This window comes from Eurytemora carolleeae, unplaced genomic scaffold, assembly GCF_000591075.1.
Source record: "Eurytemora carolleeae unplaced genomic scaffold, Eaff_2.0 scaffold21, whole genome shotgun sequence".
NCBI classification, from domain to species: Eukaryota; Metazoa; Arthropoda; class Copepoda; order Calanoida; family Temoridae; genus Eurytemora; species Eurytemora carolleeae.
The window spans coordinates 144317-168044 of record NW_019396207.1 but is presented as its reverse complement, the minus strand read 5'-3'; the positions used below and the strand labels follow the sequence as shown (position 1 = coordinate 168044).

The window sequence follows — 23728 nt, the reverse complement described above, 5'->3', positions numbered from 1 at the left end:
ACAGTAGAAAACAATAACATAAAAAGTTCGCGGATTTTCAAATATCTTTTAAATCTCACAAAAATTAAAAGCTTTTGGATACAACTTTCTGTAATTCTGAGCATCCATAAACCATCCCTAGGGTCATGCAATGTCCCACAAAAATTTTGGCCCGATCAGGTCAGCCGTCTATGATACAAACAGACAAACAAAAACAGACAAGCAAGTATACATATATATATTGAAGATTGATTTATGAAGGTAACAACAATATCTTCCTCATTGTTACTCAAACAAAGGTTTAAAGGGAACCATTCCAAATCGGCCATGCCAATTTAATTTACAATGAAGGGTCACTTGAAATTAGGTTTGCAGTCCCTTAATACAATGTTTTTCTCCCTTCTTGAACTGTGTGATTACATGTTTAGACCTTTTTGAAGATTGATCTTGGGACACTTTTTATCCCATCATTAGTCGGTTTTTTACCCCGGGTCAACGGGGATACAATCTAATGTTTTTATAACAAAAACTTATCAAGGGTTTGCTAATGAACAAATTAAGGATTATTTGATGGTGTAGGAGTGTACCTACTCTATACGGGATGTCCCAGGAGAAAAGGTTAGTGTGTCCCATATGGTATTGGATCGTGTTGAAGCTTTAAATCGCGATTTTCGGGACTAATCAGAAAATCTAAAAAGAACGAATCATTCAAAAAATTGTATATTGCTAATATAAAGGTTTGCATGCAGAATATACTAGGCTTTTCAAGTATTATTTGCGTATTTTGGCGCTAACGCTTGGAGATAATCAAATATGATATGGACACCCTATATATACGAACGAAACTTTATAAAAGATGTTGGAATTGAGAGTCGAGACGATCCTTGGAAGATTATATTTGATATTGGAACAAAATATTTGTGGCATTTATTCATCATTTATCAACTTATATTTGATTCTTGTAAAAATAATCCATTAGACTGTGGCCTGTCTTTTGTACTTTCAAACTACTGCATTACTAAAGAATTTTGTTTAGAAATAAAGGATTGAAAAAGACGAAAATTGTCAAAATCTGTCATGTTTTGTGGGACACCCTGTATTCATGCAGCGTGTTTTTAGACTATTAAATAGTATAAAGATTTTAACATTTTTTTCCTTTTTAAAGTTCATCCGAAGAAAAGTTGTATTTGAAAGCATGCAAGATTTCAAACTAACATGAAATTAAAATTTATAGTTTAAAACACACTTAATTTAGCTATAGAGCTCTTAATATGCATTATATATAAAAAAGTTTGCTTTTTTCACCCTTGGAAATTTAAAGTCAACAAAAAGAGTCAGGGTCTAGTGGGTCGCAAAGTGGTACCAACAATTTGATATAAAATTGACATCTTCATGAAGTGATTGAACCTTATTATATTTTATATTGAATTTAAAAAATTTCAAGCGTTGAACTCATTTATAATAAAAGAATGACAAAATCAAAAAGGAGAAATGACTCGGGGTAATTAAGAAGAAATCTCAAATATGTTAATTGTCAATATATTTATAATTTGGAAAAGTAAATAATTAGTTGTACCAATACTTTTCGTTCAATATAAAACTAGCGTGCATGGTGTTCAACAAAAACACGAAAATTAAGAGACAAACATAGACATCGTCTTAAATCTTTAAAATTATTAGCGACATCCACGTGTCAATGATAATCCATTAATAAATTGATATTTTAACGAAATGCTTATTATTGCAGTAATTCTGAAAGCACAAAAAAGACAAACCACATATTAGAAATTGCAGTTCAGGCCCCAGGGGAATTTGTAATTATTGTTTTAAAGACACTGATTATTTCAAAGATCACAGTCGCCTCTCAGCTTTCATATTTTGTGGAACACCGTGTACAGTTCGTACAGTGCAAGTTTAAGAAACAAAATAGAAGAAAATAAAACTAATAATCCAGGAAAAATTGGTTTGTATTATTGCCAAATGAAAAATGGCTAAGTTTAAAATTAGAGAGTAAAGTGTACAATAGAATTTAAACCAGCTGATTAGATGGGGAGATAAGATCTTAGCATTGTTATCATGCATTCCTTGATAACAATTTCCGCTCCAAGAGCAAGCACTACTTTCAGAGCTTTAAATCTGAGGAAAAATCTTGAGCAGTAAAAGTATAATCTCTCTATTTCCATGACAAAACTAGGATACAATATGAATACAAAATTATAGTCTTACGAGTATTAATTAATAAGAGAATTTCTATTTAAATCAAAGAAAAATTTCATGGTGACGTTTTATGCGTTTAGGAATTCTCCTCTGTTGTTATAAGAACCCAAATTCGAGGAGTTGTTTTCTTTGAATGCTTAACCGAAATTACCAAAATGTCACTTTTTACGCGGTTAAACAAATTTTTAAAATTTGGCATGGTAATTTGATGGTATTTAACTTTTCATACAACTTTTTTCTTTTAAAATTCAAGATTCAACCGTTCAGTAAAGCGGGGTAAACGGGAAGGGGGTATACGAATTAGCTTTACTTTGTCAAAATACAAGTTTTTTATTCTTTATATTCAAAGCTACTGTGTTACTTACAGGATATAATGTATGTTGTACATGTACAATTGTACATTGTTCATGGGTGGAACAAAATTTTCATGGGTCCCTGAACGAGGTAAAAAGTCCAGAAATATTATTTAACCGTTAGCATTTTGCAAATTGAATCTCAGCGGGACTTTAACGTTGCCAACATCCAATTATTAATTAATAAACAATTTTAGGAGTTCTCAACATTTTTAACAAGTTTAGGATTTTCATCAATCTTCCTAAACCTGTTTGTATCACCTAACTTTTAACATCATCTTTCATTGATGATGTGGGTGGGTGGGATGGGAAGGGGGGTTATAGTATAGGTATTACCATGAGATAGATTATTTTTAATCAAAATGCAATAATAAGGTTTGTGTCGTGCATCAGTTTATCCCCCCCCCCCAAGTTTGTTAACCATTTCAACACTTAATTATAGACATCAAAAGTAATGTTTTAACACTTGCCGATGTTTATTTCTGTATTTTGCTTAAAGGACTTAAAGAAGCACATCTGAAATAAATTATGTCTCGAATAACTATTATTTGAAATCTTGAACAAGACGACATTCGAGAGGAAAAAACTTTTTTAGTTCATTACTTTTTAAGTCAAACAAGTGTTAAGATGGTGAAAACTATACTGGAATAGATAAACCCATGGACGATTCTGGGACAGATTGCCCAGCTCTTTAATTAATTTTTTGTCAAAAAAAATATTTTGGACAGACAATAATTTAAATTTTATGAAGTGGACTTTCAATGAATTTACTATAAACACCTTACACTGCACTAGATTCTCCCGACTATGTTTAACAGAGAGTAATTAGCTTAGTAAAAACATGATTAATTGATTGATGGGTGGGGTTTACAACACGGAACATTAACAACCAAGCAAAGTCAAGTCGCTCATTGTAACATGTAAGAAAAAGGGCCCGGCGTTGCCCGTGGAAAAAAGGAACGAAAAAAAATCGATTTTTTTAGCTTTGAACAAAAAAATTTAGATTTGTTTTAGCCTATAACATTCTTGATCACCCATGAGTGTCCACAAACAATTTCAGCCCAATCGGTCCAGCCGTTTAGCCGGCTATGCACAACATATATATGAATGTCTTCACCTAACCTAACCCCAAGATATATTACAATTTTAGGTCGGAAACCCATAGGTCAGTTTCTTCTAGATCGTATGAGCAGGTTCCCTTGGATCACTATCATGGTGCTTTAACAAATTTTAATTTTGTACTGAGATTACTTAAATTCCAAATTAGTTTAAGTCCTAATTACTTCTCTCTCCTTCACAAATTTCCATCTCTGTTGAACAAATTTTAACAATTACTCTTTTTGTTTAAAATATCTTTAGTCTAATGCAAGTGATGGTACATGAAGGGTTGAGTGGGCGGGGTTGTATTGTAGAGGTTAGGGATCAACTTCTACAAGAAACAAATCATAAAGTCTTATTCTAATGATAAACAAGTAACACAAATAATGTGATCCAAAAATCGCAAAAATGCGAGTAAGCATAAAATATTTAAGCCCGATCGGTTCAACCGTTTTTGAATACAGACAGAAAAACGAACAGACTGACGAGCCAAATTTATAAAGAAACGTAGATATTTGTCAATAAATCATGTTAATGCTGTCAAACTACTGCATTTACTTACATTTCTTGTGAATCAACAAGATATTAATTAAAATCTTGAAAACTGCAAAATAAGTTGATCATTGGAAGAAAACTTTTAATTCGTTGAATTAGTTTATTGAACCACAGGCCGAATTTAAAGAATTTGAGCCGCGGCTTAAATTTATTATAAAAATAATACATTCCGAAAAATGCATTGGCGCAGAATGGTTAAAACCGGTTTTTGGCGGATTTGAGACGCGGCTAAAATTCATTAAATTCGGACTCAGGACATAAAAAAGATTAGGGTAAAAAGGGTACACTTCTCAGTGAAAAATTCTGAAAATTTCTTAAGTAAAGTTTATTGAATCGAAAGTAAAATATCTCATAAAATATAAATAATATATCAACAATATAAAATTGATTTCATATCGGAGCCATACTAAAGCTTAGATCTGGGCGACTTGTTAGATCTGAACAGGCGTCTCCTAAGCAAAAAATAATCTTTGTTTATGATTCTTGATTAGTAAATAGCTACGTAAAATGACCAAGATGCGATTGAAATATTGGATAATATTATTTTAATTCTTAAAAAATGGAATATCGGACTAAACCTCAATCTTTACATTTAAAAATTCTTGGTTAAAAACTTGAAATTTAACTGGGGAAAAGAAACTGGTCCTGGTTTGGAATATTCTCTTTGTACCTACTGTTCCATTGTCTGAGGCTGTTCGATTATACGAGGCTGGACCTCAAGTGTGTCATCCTCACTACTAGAGTAAGTAGAATCCATGTCTTCCAGATCTTGACAATCAGAATATCTAGGTAAAATTATTAAGTTACAATCTGATATTTTCAACACGACTAACTTTAACATCAGGAGTTAAGCTAGTATCCACCAAGAGGCGGCTACGGGGGGGGGGTGTAAGAAAGGGTTGTCCCCGCCCCTGGAAAAATTAGGGGCGCAAGAAGTCCGAGAAGAGAGAGCAGGCATCTTTTACTTTAATTTTGCCGGCAGATCGCCACTTTTTGACTGACAATGAAGAGTTCTTATTAAAATCCAAATATAAACTAAACCCGACATCATGTTTACAGTAAACAAATCAGACCCAGAAAAAAAGGATATTCCTAGGCTAGAGTAGAAGAGTGTCTGCAGCAATTCTGGCAGTCAACTTGTGCAACAATCAACATGGATTTAGCAAATAATGCTTAACTTTTTAAAGAAAAACTTTCACATAAAAACTTCTTGTATGCGGCAACGAAAAAAAATGGAAAAAAATCTAATGTATTAATAATCTATATAATAAAACAAAACATTCATATATGTCACCAATAGCCGGCCAAACGAATGGCCCGATTGGGCTGTGGACACTCATGGGTGGCCGGGGGTTGATATAGGCTAAAAAAATTAGGATCCCCCCCCCCAAAATTTGGTTGTCAAACATTTTTTTGAGCGATGCGACAAAATAAATCTGTCAAAAATAAAACTAAATGAAAATATGACATATATAAATTAAGGATTTACCTAAGAGTTCAAAACGAAGAGGAAAGCTAATTACCTAATTCCTTCTGGGAATTTCCTTTGTACTCTAATATCTGCCTTTCTATAAAAAATCAAACCAATTAACTAATTAGAAAATACAGAAGCTGAAATGTTTTTGTCAGGCAAAACATTCAAAATTGAGTGGGTTGACTTTTCAAGAGAAAACTCCAGGCACAGCTGGAGTTAACTCCAACACAGCTAGAGTTAACTCCAGGCACAGCTGGAGTTAACTCCAGGCACAGCTAGAGTTAACTCCAGGCACAGCTGGAGTTTCAAGATAATGTCGTCGAACCAGTTCAATGGCGATAGTATTTTTCTCATTTGGTTTGGCAACTTAAAACATCTTTTTACCTAGAATTCTGATCTTCGGACTGAATATGCTCGTGGCGAGAACTAAAACGTAAATAAGTAAATTATTGCACTTTAAATTCTAAGAGAAAACACTTTACACCTTGTTTTCTAACAAACCAAAATGCGCAAAGATTGAGCAACTACGATCCTAATATTAACAACACTTCAGGAAGAATATTTCATAAATATAAAAATATCATTGGAGTGGTGCCCTTGCCCTCCCCCCTTTAATTTTTGAAACACATTTTTGTGAGTAAAAGTGATATTTTTTTTGAAAATTTAGAGAAATGAGCCATGCAATGTAAAAAACCTAAAAAATGTTACAAGTTTGATAGCAAAAAGCTTACTCTCTAACAGAGGGTGATCGCTTGACATGTGCAAACTTGTAGTAGGGTAGAGGATCTGCTATATCAGAAATACACTAAATAAAAATATTTAGAAATAGGAAGACGACATTTATCTTTCTTCCTTGCAGATTCCTCTTGTGCTATTTTCTTTTATTTACAATCTATCTGTTAAAAATAAACATGACGTTGGTTTGTGTACCACTGGCGAATTACGCCGCAAAAATCGCAAAATATTAGAGAAAAACCTTTGTCAAACTGTTTAATGCAGATAGAAAAACTTACTCTAGAAGGACTAATGTTGTTCCGCTTATCAACGAATACTAGGCCATCAGTATTAGATCTAAATACAAGCAATGTTAAGACCAAGGTTATAATGCAAGGAAATTTATTTCATAAGTGTACGCATCTTTTGTACTGCAGTGTACTGTCTCTGGGCGGTAATGTAAACACAAGACGGATGTCGAACCCTGACATGGGATCCATCTTTCACATAAAAAATCAATGAAATATTCTGGTCATAGGAAACTATTATGTGAATTATCAAAATCATTAAAATTTGATGCTTTTAACCTCCTCGGATAGTACTAAACGAACATCACTGATGCATCTATTCTTGTTTACAAATTCCGCCCAGAGAGAACCGGTTTCAATATGTACGCAGAGTATCACAACTACAATTAACTTTCCTTGCATTATAACCTTGGTTAAGACGTAATTTTTAGTAATCCTACATTTACAGACTGACATATACCTTCACAACAGTACACTTGAAAGCTAGTTCTGATCAAAAAAGTTTTGAGTTATCCAATGGTTTTTATTTGAAAATTGATTATTAGGTAATTAGGGTTGTGAATCGGAAATGACCGTCTCTTATTGGAGGGTCACTTACGCTAAAACATAAATAATGGAAATTCAATTTGTTTTACCTAGGTCTGAAATCAAGATCCCGAGCCAGAGAATCATTTCTTAAAATAAATTTTTTTTTTTTAAAGAAGACGACATTTCTTGACATCGTTTTCGTTTACCTGGAATCTGGAGAGTTTTGAGGAGGAGTATACCCACGAAGGTTTCTGATTAAATAAAAATAGCTATGCAATTATGTTAAATCCAATTAACTAAATTAATCAACTTTTTCCGCCAAATCTATCAGGTTTACAATATTATGAACAGCAAAATGTTCGATAAGTGAAACATGAATTTTTCGCCACATCAAAAATGGTTTACGAAAAAAATTAACAATTACTTTAAAACATTAAACCTGTAGTTTGGTGTTTCTAACTGCGACCAATCACTCTGGTCAGACCTAAACAAAAGGGAAAGTAAAAAAAAATCTGAATTTAGAGAAAAAAAGAATTTAAGGCATAAAAAAAATATCAAGGTCTACTCGAAATACTTGAGTGCTGTAATATCTTTATATAAATCTATAAATTAGTCAATTTTACCGCCTTTTGACAAACATTACCGACCTAAAATTTCCCCAACAGAGGGACGTTAAGGAGTCCCTTGGGACAATTGAGTAAAATAATCACCTGCTCTGCAAAGTTTTCATAAAAAACAAATGTTATCATTATGATGCCCTGAATATAAGTTCTTTAGTAATTTCTATATATTTTCCATTTTAGAAATCTATAAATAAATTATTGCGTCTTGTATTTTTTCTAAATTGTTTGTTTTGAATTTGAAAAAAAAACATTAAGAATTTCTAATGTTATGATAACAAAAATATCTTTTTTCCATACTTTCTTTGATTCAGTGAGATGAAACCCGGCAGAAATGTATAGTGGTTAAATAGCTTCATACTTTTTTCAAAATTGCTTCCGTACCAAATCATGTGATGATACACACCTCTTTTAGAAGTGAATCAAATTCGCTAATTCGCTTAAAACAACAGCATGAGATACAAAAAAACGGTATTCTATGTTAACAAAATTCAATTGTTTGTCCTTCATTTTCTCAATTTTGAAAAAATGAATTTAGATATTCAGCAGGCACAGAACAAATCTAGGTTGTATTATAAGGTTGCTTACTCTCGATGCGCTACAATGTACAGAAAATGATGTCGCATATGAGTATGACGTCACTCTCAGCTCTATAATCAGTGATGTAATACGAGGATTTTATCTATCTATGTTTAAATGACGACATTTCCCGTACATTGGAGCGCATCTTATTATACAAACTTGGAAAAAAACAGAGACCTTTTTATAAAATTAATAAAATATCCTACTCTAGAGAATTGATGGTTTCTGGAGAAGTAAAACTAAGATCTTGTCTCTGAACGGAGATTTGTCGAACCCGTTCAAGGGCATTCTCCGTCAAAACCAGTTTTCGCAGAGATCCACTACGTGCTCTTAAAAAAATGGGATTAATCAGCAATTTTAATGAGGTAATGCTTAGTCGATGTCTACCACTGAGATGTATCAGACAATCTTATGCAGACTTGGCGGATTAATTAAATTCCTCTTCGATATCCCATGGTTGTCATAACCTGCAGGGATAACTTTAATTGGAGGATCAAGCATTTATCCTTTATATACTTAAATCAAGGGTGAAAGATTAATAATACTCTGCAAACAAAAGTTCCTTAGAGCTTAAAGATTTGTCTCAGAAAGATCTTACATTACAGCTAGATCACAGTGCGCTCAACAACATCAAGACTTTTCAAATACCACGGAGTAAAAATTGGTGAAGTTTGTAAGTTTAAGTTATATCATTGATAAATGTGATTATCTCAACTTTTTTTCATCGAGATATTTTTGAGAAAAATCATGTTTAATGGATGTACTTGTATTAATTCCAATTGGTTGAGATTTTGGATTGGATATAAAAAATGAAAGCATGAAAACACATTTCGGAGCAAAATTAAATATTCTTTAATAATGTAGTACGGCTTATAAAATGTTTTATTTGGCCTTAAGAACATGGCTTAAAAAGAAAAAAAAAAGACATTTAAGACTAAGACTTAAAACACTTTTCTCAATGGTTTCACTTAATTTTTAAATGAGATTAATATTTATCATACTTATATGAATTATGACTATACACAGAAAGTAAACAAATCCCCTATGTATTTTTCTTTAAATGGAAAGTTTTGCAGATTTTATATATTTTGTAATGAATATGTTTATGTAAATGTAATGAATAATTATAATAATAATTGTAAGGGTAAATTGTATAAGGTATAGATTTAAACGTATTGAAAATAGCTTCAGAAAAACGACTATAAGTTCACAAATGGCAAGATCTTAATATAGATTTTGTGACCGTTTCATTCAGAATTGATTCAGTAGAAAACACTTCTTATCAAAATGTCAATACCTCGAGATAAGTAGATGCTTTAAATGCCACCGACCTTACTGCTAACTAGTTAAAGGAACTGTAGTCGTAAATTAAGTGAATCTCCATGGCCAATTCAAATAGGGGATAAACGATTAGAATTGAATACATGAAGCTAGAAAAAACGACGATATCTTCTAGAATATTTATCAAATTAATAATAGGGAACCGTTTTTTTTAATTGGTAGATTTCTTGAAAATACAAGTACAGTCCCTTTAATTATACCAATTTTACCTATTAGACTGATAAGTGAAGGTTTCGGAGAGGTTTGTTGGAGAGAGTAAACCTGGATCTCTACGAGTATATTGATTATAGTCATGAAGGTATCACAATAAATAGATGTTTAACTTCATAGGAAACCATTCATTGATCTACTCTAACTACCAGGATTCTTCAAGGGAGCTCCAACAAACATAGAAATTGACAAGCTTCAAAAATCATCTATTGACTTAAAAGTCTACAAACATTTGTCTCAAATAAATCTTTCTTTGCAAGGTTTTCAGCCCGATCTTCACCTTTTTAGACATTCTTTAAAGGAAAATTTGTCATGGTGGATTTGGAAATCAATATTCTCAATCGTAATCTATCGAATGTCGTGAGTTATACTGTTCATATAAAATGTTTTTGCATATATCAAGTTTATCAAAAGAAGTTGGATCAAAAAATTGACCTTTTTTCAAAATTCCCTTGAACTTAAATAATTTGAGACTAAATATTAGGAGAAATATGAGCTATACAAAATTATTATTAAATTAGATTTATTATTAAATTATCAAGAAATCCTGAATCAGCTTGCAGCTAATAGTTAAGGATACATATTTCTACCCGAAGTAGGGAGGGGGTGTTTTAATAGTTTATTCATTGTTCATTACTTACGTTTGAGAGTTCTTTACGTTTGAACAGAACCCGGGTCCGAAAATACCAAGAAGAACGGGTAGGAGCAGAAGACCATGAAGCATGCCAAGGATAATAATCATGAAAATCATCCGAGAAAATCAAATCAAATCAAATCAAATTATATATTTAGCCATAAATTATACATGTTAAAATGGATATTTATAATTAACATTAGTTGAGATTACAGTTTATGGCAGGGAGACGGAACTAGCCGAAACTGTTTTCAGTCGGTCTCCCGAACAATCAGTCTTTAATCAAAAAATTTAACTTGAAAAGTTTTACAAAAATTAGATTTAGAAAAGTTGGAGTTCCTGGCAGAGAAAGGTGAGGGTTCCTTGAAGAAGTCTGGTGGCTAAAAATTAGCATTTGAAATAAAAGATATGATTCCTGGCTGAAAAGATCCACAGGCTGTCAAGCGAGAAACAAAGCTATAATTGAGAATTAATTAAGTATTTGAGCAACTGAAACAATAAAGTTTATCACATCTGAAGTCTAAATATTTATCAAGCAAGAATTTTTTGACACTTAATTTAAACCCAATCTTGCTCTCAATTTGTTTAATATTAGGATCAAAATTATTCCATAACAAAGGAAAGCTGAAAAAAGGAAACTTTTTTAAAAAATCATTTCGGACCCTTGGTAGAAAAAAATCATCACCATTTCTTAGAGGATAAGGGTGATCCGTTAATGCTGAATTTTTTATAAAAAACCCATCGTAGTTAACAGTAGAATATTTCTGATCTATAGAATGCATAATTAATAATTGCTGTTGAATTATTAGGTCAGGAAGAGGCAGAATATCTAATGATGAAAATAAAGGTTGAGAGTGGGAATTATATGAGGCTTTAGAAATTATGCGTACGCATTTTTTCTGAAGCAAGTATTGTGAGTTAATGTTTGATTTACTAGAGCAGCTATAAATAGGCAGGCAATACAGAATATGAGGATGGATGAGCGCGAAGTATAATGACTTTAAGGCTTTAACAGTAAGAATATTCTTTGCTCTATTTAAGTAAAAAATAGATTTAGAAACCTTGTTACGAGTTTGTTTGATGTGATAATCAAAACTTAGATTCTCATCAAAATAATTGTCGAGCATTTTAAAAGCTGGTACTTTGGACATCTTTGAAATACGTTCAATAGGAAAAATTCTGGTTAAATCAGGACTTGAGTTGATGTCATTATTATTAAAATGAAATTGAAAATCAGGAATGGAGGTTTGCTTTGGATGAAAAACCATAACTTTAGTTTTAGAAGTATTGACACAAATCTTGTTGGCTCTTAACCACATACCTAGTTTTTGAAGTTCAGTGTTAACAAAATTTTTTTAGAATTGGTTGAAATGTAGATTTACCGGGTTGAAATCCAAACTGCATTCTGTATAAGAGTTTATTATTTGCTAAGAAACTGTAAAGACGTTTAAAGACAATCTTTTCAATAATCTTTGACAAGACGGGGAGGCATGATATAGGCCTATAGTTAGTTAATTCCTCGGGATTTCCAGATTTAAAAACCGGACAAGTTCTTGATACTTTAAAACTCTCAGGGACCTGACCAAGATCGAAAGATAAGTTGAAAATGAATGAGAGAGGTGCAGCAATTTCAGTTATTACGCTTTTTAAAAGTTTCGAGTTCAAACCATCAATATCAAGACTTGATTTACTTTTTAATGACTTGACAATTTCAATAATTTCAGAGGGGTCAACCTGTCCAAGCTCAAAATTTAATCCAGAATCAGTAAGATAATCTTCAGGTTTAGCGGTCGATTCAGGAATATCCTTTAAAATATTCTCAGCAATTTCTGAGAAAAAAGAGTTAAATTCATTAGCCATGTTTTGAGCATCATCGATTGATTTACCATTTACAGAGACCTTATCAATACTGGATTTAGACGAGGATCTATTTAAAATCTCATTTAAAGTTGCCCATAGCTTTTTGGGATCATTTTTGTTTGACTCAAGCTTACTTTCAAAATACATTTTCTTCGCAGATTTCAACACTTTATTGTAAAGGTTTCTATAATTTTTGTATTTAGACTCATCTTCATGATTTCTAGAAATTAGAAATCTATGATAAAGTTCAAGCTTCATTTTCCTGGATACAAGTAATCCACTGCTCATGAAATCATTTAACTTGTGATAATTTTTATTCAGCGCAACATATTTGACAGGAAAATGAAGATTAAAGAGCGTAGACCAATCATCCCAGAAGTTTAAAAAAGCAATGTCAGTATCAGAGCATGAGTAAACATTCTCCCAGGGTAGATTAGATAAATCACTCTTAAAAGATTCAATCGCAGCATCGGAAAAATTTCTAAAAGCCTTTTTTAAAGGTGCATTTTTTTTTAATTTCTTGAAATCAAGACAAGTAAATGTGAGAAGATGATCTGATAAATCATTAACGATAACACCTGACTTATAGCTAGAACATTTTTTGTTGGTAATAATATGATCAATAAGAGTAGATGAATAAGATGCGAGTCTAGTAGCTTTAGTAATTAGGTTGATAAATCCATAGGATAAGAGCAGCTCGATATATTCAAGGCTTAAATTAGAGTTGGCAATTGAGAGAAGGTCTATGTTAGAATCCGTCATAATATAACAATCTTTCTCTGATAAAGAACTTAAAAGGCCTGAGAAAGATTCAAGGAAGGATTTAGATAGCTCAGTATTAGATAAAAAAGGATGGTTCCCAGGTGGTCTATACAGAGATACAAATATTAATTTGCCAGTAGGAAAATCAACTTCAATACTCAGGGATTCAATAATACGCTCATGAAATGGAGAGAAATCAAGTAATACTTTAAACTTCAGGTTATTACGAATGTAAAACCCGACACCACCCCCCTTGCAGGTGGTTCTAGATTTAAATACAAGAGGATGGTAACCAGGAATATTTACCAGAGAAACATCATTAATGTAGGAAATTTCCTGCAGAGAGATTATATCAAAAATTATCCCCTTTTCAGAAAGAATAGAAAGCAAGCTTGTAAACTTTTCGAATTTACTCAATAAGTATTGGATATTTAAATTCAAAACAAGTGGTGATTTAAAGTTTTTAAAACAGTCACTAAAGGAAGATTCATTGTAATAATTGCTTGACAATTTATTCGACAGTAAAGGATTTTCAATAAAATTAAAATTATCAACACTATTTTCTAAAAAGAGAGAATAATTATATGTGAAATCAAGCTTTTTATCCTCGTTTAACAGCCCGTTAGATGCAATCAGTTCAGGAACCATGGCTAGCATATAATCTGTGAAGCCGAACCAGACCTCTCTCATGAACCCCAAATCCCTTAACAGCCAGAAACCCAAACAAATCTGAAATCATAAAAAGTTAGTTTAGAAAGGTGACTGCACAGGATACAACCAAAAATAAAAACAAATACATTAATTCTCTTTAAAGGATTATAAAAGAGAAAAATATTTCAGAGATAGATAGAATCAGTAAAACACATACCGGAACAGGAGCTATAAATAGCTCATTAGGGAAACCTGACTCCTGACTGAACAGGAAACACATAACTCAGAACCATGAGCTGGAACAAAGAAACTAACACCCAAGACATCGCAGCACTGGAACACCGGAGGACTGGAGCACTGGAACACTGGAGCACTGGAACACTGGAGCACTGTAACACCGGAGCACTGGAACACCGGAGCAATGGAACACTGGAACAAGGATAACTCATCGGAAACAAAGCTGGATGAGATGAAACTAGGGCTGGATGAGGTAGACAAAGGCTGGATGAATCGGGACAGGGGCTGGATGGATTAGCACAGGGGCTGGATGAATCGGAACAGTGGCTGGATGAATCGGAACAGGGGCTGGATGAATCTGAACAGGGGCTGGATGAATTGGAACAGTAAAGGTTAAGCTTGCTTCTTAACTCCTTTCTTGTCGAGGTAGAAGATATTTCCACCTAGACTCCATGCTTGAATATTATCCTTTCTCAGACCTTGAAGCTTCTTGTAATTTAGAGAGGTGAGATCTTCCACTATGGAGATATGTTCAAGCTTGTTCTGAGGATCAGAGAGAACAGTTTTCTTATGAGTAAAAACTAGATCACGAATCATTCTAACCTGAAATCGACAGATAACAGGAGTGGAATCTTTGGATTTAGAGGTCTTCAGAATATGGCATTGCTCAATAAGTCGATGCAGGGGGGGGGATGGAGGGCAAGGTACCACTCTCGACGGCTTTCATCAGGATGGGAGTGAGTACGGATTCATATACAACCTTAGCAGTAGAGTTGGAATGGCGGGAGGTTTCCTGGTCAAGCTTGAGACCAAAAATCCTTAGACTAAAGTTTCTGGAATGCTGTTCAAGGTGGTTTAACTTCATTTCGATGGACGATAATTTATCTTCATGAATCGCAAGTTTCGAGGTATTAGATTCAACCGACTGCTTCAGTGCGTCAAACTTTTCACGAAGATCTTCAGTATCAGATTTAATACTACTGCAAAGTTTCAGGATTTCATCTTCTTTTTTGGTCATTTTAAAGTTGCAAGTAGTAGCAAAGAAATAAACCAAACAGCTGCTGACTGGTATGTATAATTAGCCGGGTTGAAGAGAATCCTATCAGCTGATAAGTATAGAAGTTTGTTTGACAGGTTGGAGTGTGTGTCAGAGAATTCTACGCGTGTGTAAGCTCTGGCGAATTTCTATTGGCTAAGAGAAATTAGAAAGGAGCTATGATTGGTTGAAACCCCGGCAGAAGGAACACGGTCTTAGCACATAATCATGTGTTTACTCGCCGGTGGTTCTAGACTGGTGGATTTGGAAATCAATATTCTCAATCGTAATCTATCGAATGTCGTGAGTTATACTGTTCATATAAAATGTTTTTGCATATATCAAGTTTATCAAAAGAAGTTGGATCAAAAAATTGACCTTTTTTCAAAATTCCCTTGAACTTAAATAATTTGAGACTAAATATTAGGAGAAATATGAGCTATACAAAATTATTATTAAATTAGATTTATTATTAAATTATCAAGAAATCCTGAATCAGCTTGCAGCTAATAGTTAAGGATACATATTTCTACCCGAAGTAGGGAGGGGGTGTTTTAATAGTTTATTCATTGTTCATTACTTACGTTTGAGAGTTCTTTACGTTTGAACAGAACCCGGGTCCGAAAATACCAAGAAGAACGGGTAGGAGCAGAAGACCATGAAGCATGCCAAGGATAATAATCATGAAAATCATCCGAGAAAATGTAATCGTGATGTAGCTGAAAATAAGATCAATTAATTTTAATCTTAAAATATAAATCGATAAAATCAGCGAAAAAGTTGGAACATTTAAAGTAACTAGTCGCAAGAAAATTTTCTTTTGGGGATTAAGGAATGTAAATCGAGTTCAGATTAGGTTTAGATGGATCATCAAAAGCATCGACCCCCCCCCCCCCGAGACCACAGAGAAATTAAAAATATTTGCTATTGAACGATGTTTACAATTATTCAATCTTTTGGAAGAATTACAGAATTTTTAAGTTATTTTTCGAGTGAAGAAGCGGAATGCGGCTTCTATACAGCAGCTTTATACATGAAAATCATAATGCAAATTTAGAAAAAAATTTGAAAATGATTACCTGGGATGAAAGATGAGACCAACTACTCCTAGGAGTGTGGTTGAACCTCCTCTGATGATAGCAGGACCCAGGGCATGCAGGCAGTGCTTTAATTTCGTCTCCGGAGACAACCCTACAGGAGGTTTATTCATTATTCAGGAATACTCCTGATGCCAGCTAAACTCCGAAGTGAATTCCATGGTATGATTGATTGGGTTATAGCGAGAGAAAATGGGAACCAATTTTCAAAACATTGTAGATAAATCTTCAGCTTGAAATAGTATTTTAACCATGTGTTTAAATATTAAAAAAAGGCAATCTTAAGTTTAAATCTTTAAAAAAACATTATTGCTCTTAATATTTACGATTAGAATTTAAATTTTTAATATTCTGTTTTTGCTACTCTTTTTGACAGTCTCCTTCTCCGTTTCTCTACTCCTCTTCTTAGTTTTACCATGCATTAAAAATTAAATTAGATAATACATTAATACCTTCGCCTGCACTGAGATAATGGTAGGATATGTGCGCCGAGAAATCCACGGAGAAACCAATTCCCATAATCAACACAATCATGCTGATCACATCCAGGTTGATCCCGGCCAGGGCCATGAACCCAACCACACCAATCTCTACAGAGATGACAGTGAAGGTCACCCAGATCACACAGATCTTGTTCGGGATGAAAAAGAAGGTGATGACGGACATACAGATGCAGCAGGAGACGATACAGCTGATGGTTGTTGGGAGGACGAGACTGAATTGATCAAAGTACTGGAAGAAAGGATGGAAGATGGTTACGTTAAATGGTGCCGAGTCCACAATTTCCCGCACAGTTTTCAGGAAATGTACCTAGAAGAATTTTTTTATTGCACTTTAAAGAAGTTTCATAAATATAATATTTTATTATTAAAAACTGTAAAAGTGAAGGAAGGGAAGTGGGGGGGGGGAGGGGAACGATCCTTACATCTTCTTTGGCATCTCTTATCCTTGAACTCTGTAGAAAGAATCTTGAAGCTAGGATGGACTTCTTATCCGGACTGAACACCACGTCACCGTACAAAGGCGTATCTTTAATCTCCACTAGGAACTGGGGGCAGATAAAACAGGTTTCATGGGGGTCAAAAATATATTTTTTTAAATAGGTGAATTGCTTTTTTTTCAAAGATGTATAAAGAAAAAGAGGCAATGGATCTGGAGGTAGGGTTTCCAGAAAAATTATTTCGCATTTATTCGCATATTTGAAGGTGCAAATGAAATTCGAAATTTTCGACGAAAATTTGGGTTTCTCGCGATTTCTTCTTTTCGCCGGACCCTAATCTGGAGTAATACTTATGAGTCAGTGTTATACCACATGAGAAGGGCGCATTTTTATTAATTGTCAGAACATAGTGATTTTTATCACTTTTGAATAGTTGAATGGTGATCTAATTTATCTAAGACCAACTAAAGATGTGATAGGTAATTTCCCAGTCACAACTTCTCCAAGTTAATTTCACCATGCAGTAAAACACATTAAGTATTTTCGAATGTACGATTATTCTAGTGAATTAATCATTTCATACATCTAAAATGCACATATTTGCAAATTTTCATGTTTGAAATTTACAACATAGTTATTTGGCGTCATTATTTTAGCACTAAATCGCTGTCAATAAAGAAGAAAAAATATTTTTCGTGATCCCAACAAGTATGAATATAATCTATCAAGTGACAGATATTTAAAATTCTATGTAACCCAAAAAGATCTAAAGATATCTTTGTATTTTTGTAAAGTTTCAAAAATGTTAATATAACCCAAACATTTTGTCGATTTAATTAAAGATTATTTCAATATTTTCTAAAAACTATTCATTATTTTAGAAAGTTTTACTGCATGGGGAAATTGTTGTTGGGGAAGTTGCTATTGGGGAAATTATTGGTTTGGAAAGTTATGACTGGGGAAATTGAGAAGTTTTGGGGAAATTACCTTCCACTACTGAATAAACTAGGGAGGAATCATTTCGGATCGGATCTAAAATGCGATTTTCGGGACGTTCAATAAAATTTAAAAAAAATGAATCATTTGAAAAAATTGTACAAGCCTAATATAAAAAACGCAGAAAACATCAGGTTTATCGAGAATAATGTGCGTATTTCAACTTTAAATCTTGGAGAAAATACAATATGAAATGGGACGCTCTCTATGAAAACTGAGAAAAACTTGTTTTATTCCTTGAAAAGATTTTCCACGAAGGTTTGAGGAGTTGATACATCAATCAGAAGAAAATTCTTCTCAACAACTGCCAAGAACTCGTGAAGCCAAGATTGACGGAAAGCAGTCATGTTTGATATAACCCCGGAGTCTTCGAGCTGAATTAACTTGAGATCTTCATTTGATCTACATTGTTTACTTCAACTTTTAGACAATTGAGATTTCATCTAATTTGATTCAAAAATAAGAGCAACTTAAGGGGAAGGGAGGAGGGAAATTCTATTTTACTTCTTGATGCCCCCATATGTGCCCGACATATTCAATGAAGAAAATATTGTCTACAAAAAAAACTCTCTCAATAACGTAAAAGATATTAGACTGTAGAATATACTTTTATCTTTACATCTAATGAAATAAGAGATGTTACTCCCAGGAGACATTATCTTTAAACCTACTCCCACCCACGATCTTCATTTCTTCGTCGAAAGTCAGGGTCGGATACAAGTCTGAACCAAGATCATTTGCCACGCATCCTTTACCCTGCATCATGAATCCTGTACCCCGTATCCTGCATCCTGCATCCCGTACCCTGAATCCTGTACCCTGCATCCTGTACCCTGAATACTGTACCCTGCGTCCTCTGCTCTGCATTGCATCCTGTACCCCATCATGTACCCCATCCTGTACCATAAATCCTGTGCAAAACGTCATGTACCAAGCGTACTATACCCTACATCCTGTACCCTGCCGCATCCTGCATCCTGCATCCTGTACCATACATCCTGTACCAAACGTCCTGTACCAAGCGTACTGTACCCTGCATCCTGCAACCTGTACCCTGCTGCATCCTGCATCCTGTACCATACATCCTGTACCAAACGTCCTGTACCAAGCGTACTGTACCCTGCATCGCGCTGTACCAAACGTCCTTTACCCTGCATCCTGCACCATGCATACTGCACCCCATCCTGTAAATGCATCTTGTACCCCATCCAATACCCTCCTCATGTACGGTGTACCCTATCCTGTACCCTGCATCATGTACACTGTACAGTGTACCCTATCCACTACCCTGCACACTGTACCCCAGCCTTCACCTGGTGTATCATGTTCAGAACTTGACCTTGAACAGTTTTGTTCGAATAATCCAAGGTTTCATGAACAACAATCTGAAAATTAGTTTAAACTGAAAACAATTATCGAAATTATTTTCTTTACATATATAAATATTAAATTAATATTAAACTTTTTACATTAAAAGCATCTTATTTAAAGAATATTATATAGTTCAGAGGATAAGGATTTTTCATTTTATCTGAAACAGAAGTCGACAAGAACGCCAAAATCATTTTTTCTTAGGACAAAGAAGTTTAAATCAACGGCGAAGTTTCTTTTTGAATTAAAAAAATTTGTTAATTTTGATAATTAACAGAACATACATATTACATGGCAACAAAATTAGGAAATATTATGAATTTGTTTCCAACTACCTGGAGTCCTAATGCCTGGAGTTAAATTAACTGGAGTCCTAATGCCTGGAGTTTTATTAAATGGAGTTCTATTACCTGGAGTTCTATTACCTGGAGTCCTAATGCCTCTATTTACATTACCTGGAGTCCCATAAATGTCTGGATTACTATTACCTGGAGTTCTAATGCCTAGAGTTTATTACCTGGAGTTCTATTACCTGGAGTTCTAATGCCTAGAGTTTTATTACCTGGAGTTCTATTACCTGGTTTTCTATTACCTGGAGTTCTATTACCTGGAGTTCTATTACCTGGATTTCTATTACCTGGAGTTCTATTACCTGGAATTCTATTACCTGGATTACTTGGAGTTCTATTATCTGGAGTTCTATTACCTGGAGTTCTATTACCTGGAGTTCAATTACCTGGAGTTCTATTACCTGGAGTCCTAATACCTAGAGTTCTATTACCTGGAGTCCTAATGCCTCGATTTACATTACCTGGAGTCCTATATATGCCTGGATTACTATTACCTGGAGTCCTATAAATGCCTGGATTTCTATTACCTGGAGTTCTAATGCATAGAGTTCTATTACCTGGAGTTCTATTACCTGGAGTTCTAATGCATAGAGTTCAATTACCTGGAGTTCAATTACCCGGAGTTCTATTACCTGGAATCCTAATACCTAGAATTCTATTACCTGGAGTCCTAATGCCTCGATTTACATTACCTGGAGTCCTATAAATGCCTGGATTACTATTAACTGGAGTCCTATAATTGCCTGGATTTCTATTATCTGGAGTTCTAATGCCTAGAGTTCTATTATCTGGAGTTCTAATGCCTAGAGTTCTATTACCTGGAGTTCTATTACCTGGAGTTCTGTTACCTGGAGTCCTATTACCTGGAGTCCTATTACCTGGAGTCCTATCACCTGGAGTCCTATTACCTGGAGTTCTATTACCTGGAGTTCCTATTACCTGGAGTCCTATTACCTGGAGTCCTATCACCTGGAGTCTCTACTACCTGGAGTTCTACTACCTGGAGTTCTATTACCTGGAGTTCTATTACTTGGAGTTCTATTATCTGGAGTTCTATTACCTGGAGTTCTATTATCTAGAGTTCTATTACCTGGAGTCGTAATGCCTGGAGTCCTATTACCTTAAGTCCTAATACCTGGAACCTATTACCTGAAGTCTGTATGGATTGTCCCTAAAAAAGTCGTCTTCTGATTGGAAGAAGGGAAGTGCATAGGAAAAATCCCCAACCAACTTTTTCCTCTCCAATCCTTCAGTCAACTGGGTTATACCGTAAACTGCAACTGCCTGTACAATGTAAAGAACTGTAATAAAAGTACATGTGTTCTTACGAGTAGCGCTGCTTAGCAATGGAACTGGCACTAACTGCCATAAAATTAATAAAAATCAACTTATTTACTTCAGCTAGTCCCAAATTCAGAATTGAAAACATAATTTCAATTGACCATTCTTTTATGGTCACATGTCTGATACAAAATTGCTGCCTTTAAAACTTTGCCTGATTTCATTTAATTTTTCTCTGTAAAACTGAAGGCGATATGCGGATTTATGCAGCTGAAACAATGAACAAATTGTTCCCCAGAGTAAGGTTTAAAACTAAAAGGAAATGCTTCTTGGCGAATAAAGGATGAATCAAAATTACGTCTTTGAAAAGAATCATTGTGCTTGTTTATTGTAAACTTTGTCTTAATGGTATTTCTGAAGTAATTTCACTTTCCCGGATATATTTGTTATACTTAGGTTGTTATTTGTTAATAATATTTTTTTGACATAGAAGTAATTTTTTTTTCGTTTTAGTCAAAATATTTGTAAAGATGTTGATTGTGAAAAGGCCCAATTATCCTATTAACTTAATTGATAAAAAAATAGTTTGGAGTAAAAAATAGATCGTTAACGTAATTTGATGACTCTACAATTAACGCTTGCCATAAATGATAACACAGAGGTCCTCCCGGAAAATATTAGTTGTGAAATAGACTTTAAAAACAGAAACCACTGATAATTATACATTCACATGTATATCATATGATGATAATAGTTCAGGAGAAAATATTTCGGGTTTCCTAACAATCTCATGACAAACTTTGAATCAAAGGCCTTTCTTAAGTCTAAACTACAAAACATAAAGAAATGAACTGATTTTAAAAATCTACTTGCTAGTTCTATACATAGTCTGTATATACTATCAAAAGCGGTAAAAATCTCAGGGGTTTCTGATTTTAAAACCTACTTTCATCTGAAGTGAACAGTGAGTTGCTAATTTGAAGTAAAGTATCTACATCATCATTTCTTGGATAATTCTTGAAAATATGCGTCACTTGTGAAAATTAACGATCTTTATGAAATATAATCTAAATAGAAGTAAATGGCTTACATTAGGGGGCTGCAGTTACGCAAACGTAATTTCAAAACTTACTCTCCATTAATAGGTAGCGTTTCTGGTTCATAACAGGTTTGGCAGTTAGAACACAATTTTAGAGATAAAAAACATATGAAGATCATGAAGTTTAAATGGGTACCGTTGTAAATCATACAGTCTATTCTTTTGCATGGTGGCCCACCTGGTGGGCCACTTGAAAATGCGGTTACAGTCCCTTTAACACTTACCAAATATGCAGTAAAAGCAAGTATTATGACAAGCTGACTCAATTTATTACTTATCAGTGGAGCTAAAACATCTCTATAGACAAATATCTTTAAATATAGAATTGGATAAAAACAAACAGTTTTTTAGAAAACAAAACTTTAAAAGTTTGACAATTCCTTCTAAATATTTGATGTTCCTGAAGTACTCCATCATTTTGCCCTCTTTATTATCTCTAAACATAATTTTATTATTTATCAAAATTTTATTTATAAATGTATTTTTATCGTTTGAACGTAGTTTTTGCTTGAACTGCTATCAAAGAAAAAATTGATTTTTTAAAAACAATATTGAATAGAAACTATTTTAATTGATGCGCAGTATATACTACCTGGAGTTCTATTACCTGGAGTTCTATTACCTGGAGTTCTATTACCTGGAGTTCTATTACCTGGAGTTCTATTATCTGGAGTTCTATTACCTGGAGTTCTATTACCTGGAGTTCTATTACCTGGAGTTCTATTACCTGGAGTTCTATCTTCTTTGGCATCTCTTATCCTTGAACTCTGTAGAAAGAATCTTGAAGCTAGGATGGACTTCTTATCCGGACTGAACACCACGTCACCGTACAAAGGCGTATCTTTAATCTCCACTAGGAACTGGGGGCAGATAAAACAGGTTTCATGGGGGTCAAAAATATATTTTTTTAAATAGGTGAATTGCTTTTTTTTCAAAGATGTATAAAGAAAAAGAGGCAATGGATCTGGAGGTAGGGTTTCCAGAAAAATTATTTCGCATTTATTCGCATATTTGAAGGTGCAAATGAAATNCCCGACCCACGATTCTTGCTTAGATTGCATATCCAGTTGCCTCTTTTACTTGTCAAAAAAGGGTGTTAAGATTTTTTTGAATTGTTGTAACATTTAGCTTTGAAAAAATGGTATTTAATTTTAAAAATCATCAAAATTATGAGCTGAAAAAATCCGCAAAATTCTAAAAATGATAAATTCATAACATTTTCCTTGGATTCTTTGGATCATCAGGATTGATTCCACCCTAGAATAAAGGAACTAAAGTCTAAACAAGTATCCAAGTATCCAAATATTGGAAAGTAAATTGTAAAGGTAAAGCTAATAACATAAAAACTTGAAATTAAATTTGATTTCACAATATAAGAATAGTAAAAAATCTTTGGCATTATAAAACAAGACATGCTACATTACTTATACATCAA

At 33.7% G+C, this 23728-nt stretch overlaps 1 protein-coding gene across 1 annotated transcript; it reads right to left on the bottom strand.

Annotated features, from left to right (window-relative positions):
• Positions 1–4512: 4512 nt before the first annotated feature.
• Positions 4513–23570, bottom strand: LOC111698175 (patched domain-containing protein 3). The gene is made up of 22 exons (XM_023468434.1): positions 23516–23570; positions 22694–22729; positions 22518–22590; positions 21063–21197; positions 19506–19577; positions 18429–18566; positions 17182–17304; positions 16709–17066; positions 16239–16350; positions 15817–15878; positions 10621–10693; positions 9979–10038; positions 8635–8757; positions 7666–7710; positions 7433–7477; positions 7334–7372; positions 6690–6747; positions 6408–6481; positions 6061–6102; positions 5726–5770; positions 4873–4987; positions 4513–4654 (listed from the first exon to the last, which is right to left on the bottom strand). The coding sequence occupies exons 2-21, from the start codon at positions 22708–22710 to the stop codon at positions 4873–4875; spliced, it is 1809 nt and encodes a 602-aa protein (XP_023324202.1). The 5' UTR covers positions 22711–22729; positions 23516–23570; the 3' UTR covers positions 4513–4654.
• Between the last annotated feature and the right edge of the window lie 158 nt (positions 23571–23728).